General features: G+C 42.7%; 1 protein-coding gene across 2 annotated transcripts; it reads right to left on the bottom strand.

Annotated features, from left to right (window-relative positions):
• Positions 1–1,150: 1,150 nt before the first annotated feature.
• COPS4 (COP9 signalosome subunit 4) lies at positions 1,151–18,823 on the bottom strand. Of its 2 annotated transcripts, none has more exons than XM_084855503.1 (10): positions 18,617–18,823; positions 17,111–17,190; positions 15,872–16,023; positions 14,767–14,870; positions 10,910–11,063; positions 9,912–10,062; positions 7,507–7,677; positions 6,777–6,892; positions 5,980–6,064; positions 1,151–1,859 (listed from the first exon to the last, which is right to left on the bottom strand). In XM_084855503.1, the coding sequence occupies exons 1-10, from the start codon at positions 18,688–18,690 to the stop codon at positions 1,726–1,728; spliced, it is 1,221 nt and encodes a 406-aa protein (XP_084711629.1). In that variant the 5' UTR covers positions 18,691–18,823; the 3' UTR covers positions 1,151–1,725. The 2 variants fall into 2 exon arrangements, with proteins under 2 accessions (XP_084711629.1, XP_084711628.1); XM_084855502.1 differs by having other exon boundaries at positions 1,306–1,859; positions 7,489–7,677.
• Positions 18,824–18,837: the final 14 nt, after the last annotated feature.

Raw genomic sequence — 18,837 nt, 5'->3', positions numbered from 1 at the left:
CTTCTCCTCCAGGAATTTGTCAAATCCCCTTTGAAAGCCATCCAAATTTTCCATCACTACATCTTGTGATAGTGAATTCCATAGTTTATGCGCTTTGTGAAGAAGTATTTCCTTTTATCTGTCCTGAAGCTTCCACCAGTAAGCTTCATGGGATGATCCCGGGTTCCAGTATTATGACAGAGGAAGAAAAATGTCTTCCTATCAACTTCCTATCAATACATGGCTCAACAAAACTACAAGAGAAAAGGATCTTGGAACTGTTGTTAATCACAAGCTTAATATGAGCCAACAATGTGATGTGGCTGCAAAAAAGGCAAATGCTCTTTGGGGCTGCATTAATAGAAGCATAGCTTCCAAATCCCAGGGAGTACCAGTTCCCCTCTACTCAGCACTGGTTAGGCCTCATCTGGAGTACTGTGTCCAGTTCTGGGCAGCACACTTTAAGAAGGATGCAGACAAACTGGAGCAGGTTCAGAGGAGGGCAACAAAGATGATCAGGGGACTGGAAACAAAGCCCTATGAAGAGAGACTGAAAGAACTCGGCATGTTTAGCCTTGAGAAGACTGAGGGGAGATATGATAGTGCTCTTCAAGTACTTGAAAGGTTGTCACAAGGAGGAAGGCCAGGATCTCTTCTTGATCATTCCAGAGTGCAGGGCATGGAATAATGGGCTCAAGTTACAGGAAGCCAGATTCCGTCTGAACATCAGGAAAAACTTCCTGACTGTCAGAGCAATACGACAATGGAACCAATTACCTAGGGAGGTGGTGGGCTCTCCCACACTGGAGGTGTTCAAGATGAGGCTGGACAGCCATCTGTCAGGGATGCTCTGACGTGGATTCCTGCATTGAGCAGGGGGCTGGACTCGATGGACTTGTAGGCCCTTCCAACCCTACTATTCTATGATTCCTAAACACCATGCAAAATTTTGCAAAACCTCTCCCTTCACTTGCCTCTTTTCTTAGCAAAACAGTCCCAGATGTTGTAACCTTTCCTTGAAGGGGAATTGCTCCAGCCCCTTGACCATTTCAGTTGTCCTTTTCTGCATTTTTTTCCCAACTCTACAATTTCCGTTTTTTAGGTGTGGTTACCAGAACTGTACACAGTATTCCAGGTGTGGTCATACCATAGATTTGAGCAGTGTGGTATTGGCAGTTTTATGTTTAATTCCTTTTCTAATTATACCTAACATGGAATCTGCCTATGTTGTATTTCAGTGCATATTGTATTTCAACCTACTTGCTTATGCATGTCTTAAAACAAGTTTAAGAAACATTTTCAAAAACTGTAAATTCAACACAGTAAGCCTATTAATCTGCTGAGGTTTTATGGAGAGAACAAAACGGAGCAAATGAAGAATACAGGTGTAGAGTATGTGATTGACTTCTATCTTGTCTTTATTTGAATAACTGCAGCTAAGGAGAACAGGGTACCTAAGTTTTCACAACACAAAAATATGCACAAGGCAACTTAAATTTTAATACAAAAAAATTAAACACACTTTTGTACTCCATCCTGTTATTTTTAAACTACATCTTAAAACAATTCTTATGCTGTGCTACTGTGCCTTTAAGAAAAACTCTAAGGAGTTTTAACACAGAGTACAACTTTGTCTAGTCAGAGCTTCTGCAGAAATTGACCCAAAGCCAGAAGTCCAATTTCTAATGCTTGTTTCACATTTTTAGAGAAAAACCTCTTCCCTACAGAAGGGAAAGAAATAAAAGTCTACTGAGCCATCTGAGCTTCCATAGCCTGCGCTGTCCATTCTGGGGCAGTCTGACTAATCTTCTCCAAAAGGTTGTTAACTTGGAAGCAAAGTGACTGAATTTGTTTGTCCCACGTTGGTAACGCTTCACGAGCTAGAAGACAAAATTAAAAGTGGACAATAGCAAAACTCATTCTTGCAGTCCTGGTTTATTTATGCTAAGTGTGTGCTGCTATAAGTGACAAGCATATAGGGATGTACGAAAGTGACTTACCTGTTCGTGGATTATGTTTATGGTGGGGGGGAGGTGTTCCGTCCCTCCCCCCGGAATCCTCGACGGGGGGGGAAGCGCTCCGTTCCTCCCCCCTGGAATCCTCAATAGCCAGCTGTGCTCCGCGGCGGCTCCGCGGAGCAGCCGGCCAGGCCCAGGCCAGAGCCGTCCGTAGCCGGATTTCCGGCCACGGCGGGCTCTGGGTAAAAACATAAAAACAAAAAACTGTCTACCGCCGCCATTTGCGTTCCTTATTTTTGGCCGTCTTAGTCTACGTAAATATTTACGTAGACTATGATGGCGAAAATAAAGGGGAACGCAAATAGCATAGCGGGCGCTATTTGCGTCCCTTTTTGATTCGCCGTTTTAGCCTACGTAGCTAAACGTAGCTAGGCTTTAGCCCATTTGCGTACGCAGTTTTTTTGGTTTTTTTAACCCAGCCATGATAGGCTACGTAAACTTTTACATAGCCTATTACGTCTTGAAAAAAAACACACCCCACAACTCTGCAAATGGCGGCAGCGGCAGCTGGTCGGAAGACCAGCCGCCGCTGGAGCCACTGCCGGAGCTGCTGCCGCCCGGAAGATCTGCCCCAGGTAAGTCTCGTCCCGGGGGGGATCCGCGGGGGGGGGGGGGCGGCAGGCCGTTCCGCCACACATTTCGGGGGGCCGAATGCACCGGCATTCGGCCTCACCAAGATCCGTGGTGGAATTCTCTGCCATCCCTACAAGCATAAGCAAATTTTCTGTTATGTCTGTTACAGAATACAAAAATTCACACACTGCATGGCAAGCATTGCACAAACACTATTGCCACCTGGTGTTCATAGCAAGAATTACCAATTTGTCATTTAACGTTGATTGTACACCAGTTTAAAACACTTTGCTTATCTTTAACACAGCGTGGTTGTAAGGCCAGAAAAATTACTAGTTTGTGTTTTTTTTGCTTAGCGGTTTAGTAAAAGGAAACTGCCTTCTGTCAAGCAGACTGGCAGAGGATGGATGGATCACTAAAGGATGGATCCACTGTCTGCCAGCCCATTTGGGTTTTGTGCTGGCTGCAGCAGGAGTTCCACTTCCACTGCAGGCAGCACAGAAATACAGTGGGCTGGCGGAAAAGGAACAGCATGATTCATCCCTCTTCCACCCAGGCCTGCCCCGGGGTGGCAGTTTGCCCCGGACCCCCACATAGCAGCTCCCCCCCGACAAGCGTTATTTTATTTTAATAAAATGCGAGCCAGTCACATGAGCCAAGGCAAGGAGAGCATTTTTTTTTAATTTCGAAAAACATGCTCACACATGCTCAGAATGTTCCTGCTGCTCCAGAGCCTTTCCCTGGACCAGAAAGTCTTTGCCTGTTGCCCAGGGCCAGGCAGTGCTAGCCCCCCTAATTTAGCGGGTAAGTGCCACAAAAAATTGAGTCAATCAAAGATGAGCCCTTCCCTCCACAAGGGAGGGGTCGTTTGGGGTGATCGGGGGCAGGATCGCACATAGGAAGGAGGCTGGCTGATGGACTGGCCAGTAAATGGAGTAAGTGGCTGGCTGGCCAGTCAATAGCCAATCAGAACCACTTGTGGGTGTGTTGGGCGATACAAGCCCGGCTGAATGGAGTGGGTGAAGCGACTGAGGCACAGTATCTGCTTTAATTCCACACAACCCTTCTTCAGAAGGGGGGAGAGACCAGACCATCACTGTTTGTTTTTTCATATTTATACTGGTATGTTCTTCATTTAAAATTCTTTCCAGTCTCTGTTTTGGGTGTCTGGAGAAATGTATAGGTGGCGCCGGGTTGTAAAATGCAACAAAAATCTTTGTTCACATCTTGTTTACACCATCTTCCCCAACCCGACTGGAAAAAAAACGTGAAGTGGCCTCTGCTAGAAATTGCTTTCTCTGTGTTGCTATTCTGGATAAATTGAGGTGGGGGTGGGGTGGGCATGGTCTGGTGTTAAATTGGCGCCTTTTTTTGTCTCCCAATATACTTGCCCTTAGAAATGAATTGGCCTCTATTTTGTGGTGGTATACACTGCTTCTCAGTCTGTTTTTACCCTTTCCCTTATTTTGGTGGTGCAAAGTCATGCCTTAGAACATATATTTCTGGTTAAATTCCTCCTGTTTTGTATTTGTTATTTTTAAACCCTGTGATTATGTAACCCAAACTCAGCATTGACTTCAATTGCCTGCTGCCTCAGTTTTCTTATGTGTGAAATGGGTTCCCTCCCTCCTCCCCTACTTCCAATCATTGATAAGTGGCCTCTGCCAGAAATGGCTTTCTCTCTGCTGCTATTCTGGATAAATTGGAATGGAAGATGGGGTAGGGGGTCTGAACTGCTTTTAAATTGGGGTTGTCTTTGTCCTCTCTTGCCTTAAGTAATGAATTGAGGCCTGTGCCTAGCCTCCATTTTGTGGTGCTGAACAATGCATCTCAGTCTGTTTTTTTTTTACCCTTTCCTTTTTATTGATGGTGGAAAGTAATGCCTTAGAACACACATTTCTGGCTAAATTCCTCCTGTTTTCTATTTGTTGGTCAAAATTGTTTTAAACCCTGTGATTATGTAACTCATACTCAGCATTGACTTCAATTGCCTGCTGCCTCAGTTTTCCTATGTGTGAAATGGGTCCCCCCCGCACCTTTCTTTCAAGCATTGATAAGTTGCCTTAGAACACATATTCCCAGCTAAATTCCTCCTTTTTCCACTTGCTGGGCCACACTTTAAAAAAAGCCTGTGATTATCTACACCAAATATTCAAGGGCAACTTTTCAACCATTTCTTCCTATAAAGCTCGCCCATTATAACAGAACGCCTGGTCATAATCCTTACTCCACATTGGCTGGTTATGTGGTGTACCTCGTAGGCCTTCTTTCAATCGTATGCATTTTCACTCTGAAGTCACAGTTGGTGTAATGGCTCTTGCACTCTTGACGGTGCATAGCATTACAGTGGTACAGGGCATAGTGTTTTATTTCTTGTTTTAAACAGAACTATCAACTCATGTTGTTTTGTATTAATATTTTATTCTGTTTCAGGTTTCGGACAAAAAAAAGTTGAGGAAGCAGCTCAGAACTTGGTTCTGGAATACTTCCTAGGCAGTGGTTACTACACCTCTGAAAGCTCTGTATGCATAGCTGTTCTAGGAGTAGTGAATGGAAGACAGGGGTGGCTGTAAGGGGAGGAGGAGGCCATACACCTTTTCTCCCAGCAATTTTAACTAAATGAAAAATAGTACATTGTAAACATTCCTTTCACTAAAATTCCCTTTTAAAAATTGTCAATTTGTAAGAGATAAACACATATTTAAACATGAAAATACTCGGCCTAGTACCAGAGGGGACACTGCTTTCCAAACCCACTTTAACATTAGGTCTGAAATATTTTTAATTACCTATTGAAGAAAGATGGAGAGAGCAATGCTACTGGGGAAGTGGCTGCCGGATGACACGCTGGATGTGCTGTACCAGCATTTCCGCCCTCCCCGCCCCAGAACGCCCATTTTCGCCACTCCATGCTCCTCTTCTGAGTGCGGAACGTGGGGCCGTTCTGAGCTGCCTGCAAGGCAGCGGGGGGGAAGGTTGGCTCCTGGGAACCGATGTATCCTATTGCCATCTAGCCGCTCACTAGCAGCCATAGGATTGCTCCCTAAACATACTAATTAGTTATTAAGTACAACTATTTTGATATTTACTTTTTAATTGTATAAGCATTTATATGTATGCTATAGTTATTTGAGAAGCTGAGACTTTTTATGGGATTTATGGTCTTTCAATTATATATATTTACAAAATGATCGTAATTTTTGTGTGTGACAGCCCCACCCCCCACCCCGCTCCATTTCCCCGGGCCCCCAGATTCCTCTGGGCAGCTCTGCTTCTACCACTCCATTCACTCACCTGCATGGGACTCCTTATCACCTATGGTGAGGAGGCGAGTAGTTCAATGCAAGGCTGCTTTAACACATGCTACAACTGTACTGAGAGAAAAACAAAAATCTATAGCTAAACTTACTTTCAAAGTGAACTATTCCATCAATCTGATCGATAAATCCATTCATGCGACCCTCTGTTATCATCTGGGAGGCTATCTTTTCTGCCTGAAAAAACAAAGCAAAGTGCCACTACTTCTGCTTCCAAGAAACCAAAGGCCAGCCCCAATGTGGTTTTTAATACATATGTGTGTGTGCGCGGGTCAGTGGTAGGGGAAAGATACAGATCAACTTGTTCATCCAGAAATCTTTGCACATTCCAATTATACAAATGAGTCCCCAGATTAATCTAGGGATGCGTCTGTGTGATACCCATATTACAGGTGACTTCAAGCATCATTTAAGTGTCAGAAGGAGTATGCATGATTCAAGGTATCTGCAGATTCTGGTGTCAGAGCTTGCTGATGGAATTCCGAGTGTAGCCAAGTAGGATTGTGCGGAATCTCTTAAAAGGAAAGAAATGTGTGGAACTGGAAAGCAGGTCCAACAAATTCCTTTTCAGAGGAGGAGGAGATGCATAATGATTAATATTTCTGTTCCGATCCCATTCCAAATTAATATGGCAACAAGCATCTTATACCATTATCAAGAATTTTTGTCTCCGCATCTTCCTGCATGAGTCTGCTCTGTCCCATGTTTGGCTCTCCCCAAGTCCAGGCAATTCTTAAAACCACCTTAAGCTGAACACAGGAATAATCTGATAATTTTGTGTAAGAAACCAATAACCCAACCACCGCATTATTCTAGTCACTTGAACCATAATAACATGGAATGCTGTACAGTTTTCCAGCAGAAAGGAATATAACCAACATCAATATACCTTGGCTGCAGGAATTTCTAATAATGCTCCAAGTTCTTCAAAGGTAATGTTGTTATATAGTTTGCTTGCAGATAACAAATTATGTTCAATGACCGCTCTGTCTAAAATACTAGAACCTGAGGAAGAAAACTGACAGTTTATCAGGTGTCTGACATCCAAAATATGTTTGGCTACAAGTCAAAACATGTACTGAAACAAGTTGAATGTAGCATATATTCTATTTCAGCAATACAGCTCTACAATAGAGGAGAAGGTAGAAAGAAATAAGCATACATTACTACCATGTTAATACAATTCTTGTTAAATGAATTTATGGGTTGAAATCATTAAGAGCACTTGTGCTGAAGCATGAAATAGAAATTTGCTAAATAAATAATAAATCAGAATAATCTTCATTTTTGTATCTTTGACCAACTCATAGCATGAGAGTGTGCGTGTATAAAAGTTAATTTAAATAAGGATATTTCTTTCTAAATAAAATGGTGACATAAACGTAGCAATGTTGATGGCAACACAAAAGCATTTTAGGAGTCACACATAATAGCTAGGTAGATGGAACTAGGCTATATTGTACCAAATGCTCGAGTATAAACAGATATAAGCCAAGAGTGTAACTGATTACTACGAAGATGCAAAGTAATGCTAATTTTGAAAGGGTAGATACAGAAAGAAATGTCTGAATGCCCCAAAACTCAGAACAGGGTAAACCCACACTTGGAGACACAAGTACCATCAGCTGTTGTTGCTTTTTGATGTGGCATGAGCATCGCAGCAAATTCTTGCAACTGGTTCCCTCTGATAATCCTGTCCAGATACATTTTCTCCAATATCCCATAGGCTGCAAGCTGCTGGCACCTCTCATCCTTGAAGAGAGTGGCTAACATACGGGAGCGCTGCTGTCCTGAACAACAGGAAGAATACTGTGAATTGGTCCCAACTCAATTCAGTATTATTCAGTTCAATTACAATGCATCAGGTCTACATCAGCATTTTTCTCAATTACTAATTTGTGGGTCAGTGTCAAATGGTGGATCTCTTCCAGTCTGTCCACAGCATAGTACCCAGCTCACCTTCATGCTGGTGGGCAAAAATCTCTATGCTCTTCTGCAGCAGCAACAACAAGTGCCTCACTGATTCAGCAATGAAAGGCTGACTATGATCCTTCCTCCCACAGTGAACTGTGCATATAGAAACCCAGACAAAATATTGCTGAAGGCCCATAATTACACAACAGATTGTGAATGCTGCTGAAACTCCTGCACTCCTTGTACTTCTGCAACATCCTCCTGCAACTCTCTCTGCCCATCCTCACTTTCTATGATGTCAGTGACCAATATACTCCAGTGTCAATGAGGCAGACTGTGTGGAGACCTGAGCTCCAGGAGCAACTTTTATTAAATTGAATCACACAATTACTGCCAGTACTCCAATAGTTTTCAAATTATATTTCATAGACGCAGATTGCCTGAACTCCCAGATACTTTCTGTGGAAAGAAAGGAACTTTTCTGCTTAGGGATGCAATTTCTCTAGGATGCTATACTGCCAAGACGACTGACTTCAGCAATCATAATAGTTAATATGGATATTCCACTGAAAAAGCGGACAACTTATGGCAGCTTAGACATTCAGATGAAATGTTTACCACTGCTATTTTTTTAAAAAAAATGGACAAAAAGCAAACTGACTTCTTGCTGCAGTTTCAGTTATTATACTTAAGGTATTTGACATGATGAGGTTTAAGAACAGATTAATGCTTTAAAAAAATCTGAAGTGTACTTGCTGTATCTGCCTACAAAGAACAAAATATTTTTTGTCATAACTTTCTCTGTGTTTGGGGTATAATGATAATAAGATAGGCAGACCATTCCTGTGGGAATGGGGGAGGGAGAATCTATGGTGGAAGAACCACCACTTTTTCCAGGCCAGCCAGGGTGAAAAATGCCTTCCACCCAGATTTCCTGGTGTTTTTTCCCCCCATTCTGTCTTTAACGTTTTTTCTCTCATTGTCACTAATAGGAGGGAAAACGCATATGCCAGCTCCAGGGCTGGCATACTTCCTCACCTTTTTCAGGGATATGTCAGCAGAATGGGAGGGCTTTGGATACTGCTGATCCAAGGTCTCCCTCAGTCTGCTCCCAACACACCCCACTCCCAACCACCATGGAAGCATCAATGGTGGAAGTTTCTATCACCGCAATGAAGAAGCTGCAAAGAGGCCTGCAATAGCCTAAGGCCCCTGGGATGCCTATCCAGAAACCATAGGATTGCAGCCTAAGGTTATGATGCACTTACTGGGGAGTAGATTCCATCAACCGAATTTTTGCACAAGTAAATGTACGTAAATAAGATCAGCAAACTAAACTCCCTTGGTAGAATCCCATGGCATTCAATTAGCTTAAGCGCTGCCAATTTGTTTCCGAGCAAAATATAAAGTGCTGGTTCTTACCTTTAAAGCCTTCCATGGTCTAGGTCCAAGGTACTTTAGGGAGCGCCTTCTCCCCTATGTCCCAGTCTGCCACCTAAGGTCCTCTGAGGGCTATCTGCTGTGGCTGCCAAATGTGAGAGTGGCACCCACATGCAAGGGGCCCTTTTCCTTTGCCGCCCCTCAATTGTGGAATGTCCTGCCAGTTGAAATGCATCTGCTGACCTCGTTGAAGGTTTTTAAGCAGGCATTAAAAATGCTATTATTCCAGCAGGCCTTCCCTTTTTAGAACTCTTGTTCCTTTTGCTGACTTTTGTATATTGTTTAAAGCAGTATTGTTTTAAGCTGTGTTTTATTGCTGGACTTTTTAAAAATTGTTTTTAGTTCAAAGTTGTTTTTAGCTATACATTGTATATATTGTCTGCATGTTTTTATGTAAACGTTTTTTAAACTTTGTATATTGTATTTTAATGTTTTGACTTTTGTAAACCGCCCAGAGAGCTTCAGCTATGGGGCGGTAGAGAAATATAATAATGATGATGAAAATTACACCCTAAAGGCTTTTATGCAGAGTCAAATTCATTTCTATCCACATTCAGAGCTTTAAGAAAAACTAACCTTCCCGTATAGACTTCCCCAGAACAGCACATATGCAATCCCAAGATTAAAATAAAAATGGTATATAGAAGTAAGACTTCAGCTATCATTTTACCTGCTGATGCTAAGATAGTACAATGCAAAGCATGTTTCAGTGCCTCAAGTCTCTCACTTTCATGGACTATACTCTTATAAGACAGCTCATTATACCTCTGGGCAGCTTCAATGAACTTCCTTCTATAGTCAAGAACACGGGCATAGCACACCTGAAACAGGAAAAAATCTAGTATAGCCAAAAACATTCAAACAGTAATTAAGACTGCTAGGGTAGCATCTAAATAGCATTTTTTTTTAAAAAAAATCACTCATACTACCTTTTAAAAACCAAAGCCAAAAATAGTATTTAATTGATCACATTGGTTGCTATTTAATCTATCCTGTCTTGTCAATTAGAAAGTTTCTACCTGTCTATACAAATCTGTATATTTCTAATTTTTCCAGTCTTGTAGAATTAGGGTTTAGCAAATGGAAGCCCATAGGCCAAAAATGGTTTTGGGGGGGAGGAGAGGTCCTATAGCCCCCACCCAAAATAACTTGCCAACTCAGAGGGGTGTGAAGGGAACACTTGGGGGAGCTGAGCCTTGGCCCAATAGGCCCATTACTACCACCTAAGTGGCCCTCAGCAAAACTAGTTCTTCTTCCCTCCTCCTCCCCTTTTCCTTTTGTGTTGTATCAATTAAGATTGTGAACAAGCAAGCAGGGGGGGGTCTTGTTTTTATTGATTGTATGTAAACTACTTCAGAAGCCATTTTTGCAGTGGAGCGGGATAAGAATGATTTTCATAAAAATAACATTGTCAAAATGATTGACTATAAGGGCACAGAGCACTGGACAACTTGCCATCTCTGAGATGAGTCACAGATACATTGGACTGTCTGGCACAAACCACTATTCAGACTCTGCCTATCACATCAGGACCTATCCTTTAATTCATTGGGCTGCTGTTGAGTGTAAATGCTAGAAGCTATAATGATTGATCAATACTTTTACTAAGGCCTCCTGCAATATGTTATTTCTTTCCATTCAAAACAAATACTAATATGACTATTTCACCTTATAATGGATTTGTAACTGCTCATTGGTTGATTCGTTCTGAAGAAGAGATGCTCTGTTGATATAAGCCTCAGCCTGAACAGGATCATCATCCTCCAGATACAGTCGGGCAATTTTCAGATAGGTCTCCAACTTATAGTCCACATTGTATTGCCTTGAATGAAGAGGGGAAAATGTGTCATGTTAAACTTCAGCCTATTCCAATTGTGTCATATAAGTCTGTAAATATATATAAGCGGACAGCCAGAATTTACAATCAGGCTGCAAGGTCAGTAGTGTTTGCTGCCAGCCACCTGTGGCTCAAAGGAAGGATGGCCTATATCTTCCCATAAAAATAAAGGAGCAGCATGTTTTACATATTGGCTCTGATATATCACAGAGGTAGGTATATCTAGGAGTATAACCCTCCATCAATAGAAAAATGGACTGTATAAATCCAGTTTGAGGGTCAAATGTACTCCTAGGAAGCCATCCAAAAAAAGGTACCTGATAGAAAGTATTAAATATGGCACCACTTGCAAGTAATCCCCCACTCCCCACATGCCTTCATTGAAAGATTTCCTTTCCTAGTAAAATTATGTATCTGCACAACTAAGGGGTGCACAACCTTTTCAGTCCCAAGGGCCACATCCAGTGTCTGCTGAGGGCCTGGGGACACACATGTGCACATGCACACACTCACTGCCACTAGAGGGGTGAATAGTTTCTCCCCTGTCACTAGCGGGACGGGGAACTTTTTCTACTCAGAAGGAAGCAGAACTGAATCATTTAGCAGCTTCTTCTCCAAGTCTCCCCTAAACTGGCAGGAAAAAGCTCTTATCTCCAATCAGCTGCTGACTGGAGATAAGAGCTTTTTTCTCTTAAGTTTTGAGAAAGGCAGCCTTTTTCAGTGCTCAGCAGAGAAAAACTCTTAACTGTGACCAACTGCTGATTGGAGATTAAAGGTTTTCCCTGCCACAAGAGGGGACAGAGCCTGGGGAAGAAGCCTGTGTGTGGATCAACTGGGCTGCAGGAAAATGTGGGTGTGGCAAGCTGGCATTGCGGGTCACACCAGGAGTAGCCTCAGGCTGCAGTTGTACATCCCTAACATAAGTCATCAGGATAAACAATATGCCACAATGTAAAGGACATAAGCTACAAGAAAGGTATGTGGGGTTTAACTGACCCGACAATTTTAAAACATAAAGCAAAATACTATGCCATTATGCACAGTATTATAAATTTACATAATAAATTATGTAAGTATTACAGTTCAGTTATCAGGAGTTGTGAATTATCTGTAATGACAAAAACAACAAATCTCACAAACCTTGCAACCATAGCAGATGCTACCTTAGCAGCCTAAGCGCAGTCACCCCATTTCACAACTGAATGAGTAGGACAGACAAAGCAGTTACATGAAGCACATCGTTGCTGAGATTTTCTATCATTGCACTGACCACAGAGATGATACTGCCCCCTTTCCTGATGTCAGCAGGCAGGCCCTACCAGTCCTGAGGCAACGTCTTTCAATGCCAGCTACATTTGAAAAAAACACCATTGCCCATTGTTTGATCATGCGTTTGGAAGTGTGTGTGGAGGCTTTTCTGTGAACAGGCTAAAATAGTCATCTAAAAGTCCTTGACTGAAAGGTGCCATTAACTCTGGGCACCTGTTGTGTGTGTGTGTGTGTGTGTGTGTGTGTGTGTGCGCGTGTAGGTTGCTTGCAAACATTTACAGATGCACTTGAGGTCACAGTGACTCCCAAACTGAATTAATAAGTATTCATAGCATAAACATAGCAAATGATAACTACGATGAAAAAAAAAGTTTTGCCATGTCACAAGGAAGGTTCCAATTGGAGACAAAAGTGTTTTTAAAAATCAGGTTAGCAAAGGGGGGTTGTAAACTTGTGGGGTACTACTAACTCCTTAATAATGTTTATAGCAACTTTAAAGAAAGTTAATTATGTCTTGTGAAAATAGACTAAAAATGTTATTTTAGATTTTGGCTATCTAGCTGCAGGAAGTCGGAGCGGGGGTGGGGGAACCCTGGACGATGCACAGGAAGCATCGGAAAGGCACTTCTGCCCTCCCTGCCCCAGCCTGGCCCATTTTTACTGCTCTGCGCTGCTCTTATGAGCACAGAGCTGATCCACACTGCCTACGAGGCAGCATGGGAGGGGGTGGAGGTCAATTCTCAGGGAACCGACCTATCCTATGGCCATCTAACTGCTGACTAGCAGCCATAGAATTGCGTCCTAAAGAACTTATCAACAGCATTTTGCAGTGCCACTTTGACCCCTAGCACTTTATGGGTATGTTTTTCCCTCCAATTTTCTCATTCATTCCGATAGGGATAACATTAAACCTAACAGCTGTAAGAATAAAAGCATTTATTTTTCACTACAATGGAGGGAAGAGGGCAACATCACATGTCAATTCACACCTCATCATAGCTGAGGAATACCTGAAGCATGAAGTTGCAGAGGACTGACACAAAAGTGTTATGATATTTTTTCCAGTGCTATCAAAATCCTTGTAACCAGTGCAGCAAGAATAAGCTGCTGGATAACGCCAAAAGGTGGAAGAGTACTGTTCCTGCCTACCCGATTTATTTATTTAATTTATTTATTAATCACCAATCTGGCAGGTCACCCAGCCACTCTGGGCGATGTACAACAATAAAAACAGTTTATACAATAAAATTCAACATTAAAAACATCACATTTCTAAAATTACCCTAGCCCACCCAAAATGCCTGCCTGAACAACCATGTTTTTAATGCATGGCGGAAGCTCATTAAAGAGGGGGCATGGCAGAGTTCCCTAGGGAGGGATTTCCACAGAATGAACGCTCATTTGCTATTTTCCTTTCACATCAATGGTGAATAAAGAGTAAGCCCTGCAGTGCAGTTCAGAGTCCATGCTTTCTCTTTCAATATTTGAGAAATGTGGAAACAGAGACATGACAAGCTGGACTACACAACCTATTGAAAACTATGCAAAGTAGCTGAATTGTCTTCCAAATATGATACGTTTAACCTCTACTCAAATTCTTTTTCTTCTTCCCCTATAATCTACCGTATCTGAATCATGTTCTGGCAAGTAATGATCACAATACAAAAAAAAAAAAACAAGAGGTAAAAATACTTGGGAGCAATCTTGCTATGAAAATAAAAAGAGACACAACACCTCCAGACTCTATGGTTTTTGTGGAAAAGCAGGATATAGATTTTAAAAAGGAGCCAAGAGAGTTTTAAATGGCAAATTAATTCCTTAATTATGAAGTCTTAATGAAGCATGCTATTGAAAGGAAGCTAGTGACAAGGCACATCTCAGCCTTTCGTGACTCAAGTACACAAGAACATTAACGCAGTAAATAGCCCAACTCTATGAAGCTATGGAGCAAAATAAGAGACTTGGATCTAACACAAGGCTCCTAGCCAGTGCCCGAAAAACCCTAACCTGAAATAGGACTTTGCTGCAAAGATAATTGTTGTAAAAACAGCCAGCACTAACAGGTACTCTAAAAATTCATATAGGAGGGAAGCTCCCATGCAGTATTTTTACAGGGCAGCAATCTCTGCATGACTGTCACAGAACAAAATGAGGTGGCAAGACTACTGAATGCCCAAGAATGCACACCTAGAATACATCAAGCTGATGCATTTCCACAAGAGGGTATTTTTAGAAAACGATGTTTTTACTGTAGAATTTTATTATTTTAAACTGTTCTATTATATACTTGTACATTGCCCAGAGTGGCTGGGTGACCAGCCAGATGGGCGATTAATAAATTTAATAAATAAATAAAATAAATAAATAAGAGCAGATGCAGTGTAATAAAAAAGGCAGCTTTTCTAATGAAAGTATTTACTTTTGTCCTGTTTCCAAAGGAATCCCCACCAACACTTGCGCTGCATTCCGCCAGTCTTCTTCTTTCTCATAAATTGATGCAAGATGCTGTCTTATAGAAGCAACCTGGGGGAGCGGGAGAGAAAGATAATGCGTAATGCAATCAAGTCATCTATACAAGAGATCCACTTTTCAATACCCTTTCTCCTCTCTGCTTCCTCCTTTTCCCCATTAGTAGTGTTTTGCTCATTTAACCACAAATACCCTTATTTTACATGATCCAGAACGGTATCTTTCTGTATACTCAATAGTCAAAAAACTATACAAATGCAGTGAGGCAAGATTTGCAAGAAATGGCCATTTTACACAGTGACTGGTTCACACAACACAATAACCCAACACTCAAGGGTTGAGTATGGGTTGTTGTTGAATTGTGGGTTGTCGTGAACCCAGCCGCATTAACAAACCACGAACAACCCCCAGTTCACAGTCCAACAAACATAGGTTCTCTTCATAGGTTGTTTGTGGTTAACAAACCATGGTTTGTTAGCGCAGCTGAATTCAGACAACAGGATAGCTCACTGTTCAGCAACAACCCACAGTTCAACCCATACTCAACCCTTGAGTGTGGGTTATCATGTTGTGTGAACCCAATCGGTATTAAATCAGGACCCAATGTATTTAAGTATGAATGCCTTGGGTGACAATAATTTGCTTGAATTATCAGATAAATGACAGCTCTATTTACACAGGAATGCTCCAATGTGGGGATACACAGTGAATTCAGTCACCAAGGTGCCCCAAATACATGAGTTTTTTTGCCACAATTCTTGTTTTAAGCCTTAAAGAGCTGGTCTTCACATCAAGCCAGAATATGTTTGAGGAATTTAAGAGAGGAAACAACAGTTACTAGACTCATTTGTTAAATGTGAGAGGATTTGCTACATGAAAACAGCACACTAACATAAGCATTCAGAACAACAACAACAACAACAGCTTTTAAACGACCAAAGCTGAAATAGATGAAATGTGTCACAAGTTAAGTGATCAATTTAATGCTCCCAATACAAAAATATTACACCACCGATGTTAATATAAACCCAGAAAAAGGCCACAATCAGGCTTACCTGCTCTTCAAATGAAATTACACGAGGCTGGATCTTTTCCAAGGTGAAGTGATAGATTTCTTTGGCTGTGCTATCAGGAAGGCTTGGAAGATGGGTACAGAAATCTGTCAGCAACTGGCGTGAAATCACTAAACTGACATTTTCATTCACCACTGGTTTAAGAGACACAAGGGAGAAAGAAAATCAGACTATAGATTTATGGTAGGGCTGTCATTTTAATCAATATTCAGCACATAACCATTGCAGTTAGTAAGACTAAACAATATTAAACATCTAGCTTCCAGCTCAGATTTCAGGCAGCTGAGCCAGCTAATAAGCACTTGGGCATAATACTTCTTCACAAGCACACCATCAGATCATGGCTTTGATGCTGTGCTATCATCATTAAGGGCACAATCCTACGGCTGCTAGACAGTGACTAGACAGCCATAGGATTTTTCGGTTTTCGGGAACTGACCTTGGAGCCAGTGCTCCAAGGTCAGTTCCCAGAAAACTGCCTTCCCGCTCCCTCCCCCGCCGCCTCGTAGGCGGTGTGGTTTGTCCCTGGCGCCGTGCTTGTAAGAGCAGCACGGTGTGGGGGGAAAGGGGGTGTTCCTGGGGGCTGGGCGGGGAGGAGACTGCGGAAGCGCCAGTACAACATGTCCTATGTGCCATCCAGCCTCCACGCCACAGTTCTGAGCTGCCCCAGCTAGACAGCCGAAATTGGCTGTCCATCCACAAATGCAGGGTGGCCTGAGCGCGATCCCCTCCATGCTCCACCCTCCCTCCATTGGATAGTTTGTCGCCTCCAAGTTTGGAGCTGGCCGACTATCCCCATAGGATTGCACCCTAAATGACTCAAGTAGTGACAGTGGACCTGGACAGTTCACCAGCATTGCACAGAACAGTTGCATGACATAGAAGCAGGCAGACAGGAAACCACTGTTCCTGATTTGGCACGAGTCATTTTCTACATTGCCTACTCTGTGGTGTTTTAAAGACTGTACATTGATAGGAAGATGAAGATACAAGCTTCTTATACCCTACAGATGTCTGAATCTCACTGATTTTGATGACATTTGTTTCCAAGTATGCATGCTTATAATTGTAGCCTCAAAATATTTCCTAAAGCCCAAACAGTATACTGATGTCTGTTTCAACATACAATGGTTGAGACCATTCAAATGTTTTTATTTTTTTTACTGCAATTCAGCACTTACAGTCATTGAAGAACACCTGAAAAATGATATATAAACTCACTTGCTTCTACAAAGGCTTTTAATGCCTCCAGTTGTTCCACTCCTGACAGCTGAATTGCTTTTTCTAATATCTGCCGATACCTGCCAGAACATTACAAAAATCAGTTAACTCTATATAGTGGGTATATTACATTTTTTAAATCAGTTTTCCACATGCACATAATGACAGCAATATACAATGCACAGAGAGCTGTGAAAACACACATGGTAATGTAGAATGACATTCTTCTCTAAACTATTTTGGAATATATAGAATCATAGAATAGTAGGGTTGGAAGGGGCCTACAAGGCCATCGAGTCCAACGCCCTGCTCAATGCAGGAATCCAAGTCAGAGCATCCCTGACAAATGGCTGTCCAGCCTCGTCTTAAAGGCCTCCAGTGTGGGAGAGCCCACCACCTCCCCAGGTATACCACAAATACCACACATTTTATTAGTCGTGAAGTCTAATACATTTGGTGCTTTTCTTCCTGCAATGAACTGGCAATACCCTTTGCAGAAGGTTAGCACTCACTTTCACCTTTTCTTACATTCACTCTGAACAGACATAGTATATGCTATGTTCACACCCAGCAGCTTTCAAAAACACAACTGGCCTCCTGAAGGCCAACATCTTACACACCCTTTTAGTACCTCAGTACTCTAGCATCTTGCTCCTGCTTCATATTGCTGCCAAAGGCAGATTATATCAAACAGATTATCAATAAATGGGATGAATCACTTTCTACTTCATGCCTGAGTGGTAAGTTCCAGCCAGCAGTCAAGACATGCAAAATGGCTGGGAACCAACCTGTTTAGCCAGGTGGTTAACAAAGGGGTGGGCAGAGCAGTTATCAGAGTGGGCTATTATTTGCTCACCCCTGAAACAGTCTTACCCAATCTGACAGGGAATGCTGGGAGTTGTAGTCCAACATATCTGGAGGGTTCCAGGTTGGGGAAGGCTGCCCTACAGTATAAAGACTATGCTATTTACACCTGTCTCCACTCCCCCTTCATTGTCTGTCCTCGTTGAATTTTAAGCCCCTTGGGGCAGGGACCTGTCCACTTGTACTCTGTAAAGTGCCGTGTAAATTGATGATGCTATATAATTAGTACCTTCTTTTGAACCAGCCACTCTAATTGATCCTTTTAACAGCAGCTGGACCACCAGCAATTGACAGGCGACCAAGTTTCAGCGCATCCCCTAATGGTGTCTGCAAATCAAATCTCTACTAAAGACTAAGGATGAGGCCAGTCCGTGCTCCCCACCCCAGCCAGCCTTCCCCAACCCGGTGCCCTCCAGATGCATTCGGACTACAACTCCCATAATTCCCAGACAGCACGGCCAACGCCCGGGAATTCTGAGAACTGTAGGTCAAAACATCTGGAGGGCACCGGGTTGGGGAAGGCTGACGTAGGCTGACGCAGGCCTTCCCCCTCCCCGGGCCGAGACCTGCTCCTGCCTGCGCTTCTCTGACCCGGCGCCCGTTACTCTTAGCAACCGAGGAGGGAGAGGGGGAGTCACTTACTTCCCCGCCAGGTCCTTGTGGGAGCCGCTGGAGCTCATGAGCTGGGTCAGCTCCTGCCTCACGGCAGCCGCCATCTTTTGCCCCCCTGGTTTCCAGTCCCTTCCTGAGGCGAAAACGGCACCTCAGACGCGAGCGAAGAGAAGGAGCAACGGGGGATGGCGGAGAGACAACAAGGCCTCCCACGCCGCTGCGTGACCATAGAGCGGCGGCTGCTAGAGTGC

This window comes from Heloderma suspectum, chromosome 5 (assembly GCF_057233095.1).
Source record: "Heloderma suspectum isolate Gila_16-S chromosome 5, 16-S_ref, whole genome shotgun sequence".
Taxonomy (NCBI): Eukaryota; Metazoa; Chordata; class Lepidosauria; order Squamata; family Helodermatidae; genus Heloderma; species Heloderma suspectum.
This window is presented reverse-complemented; position numbering and strand designations above follow the sequence as displayed.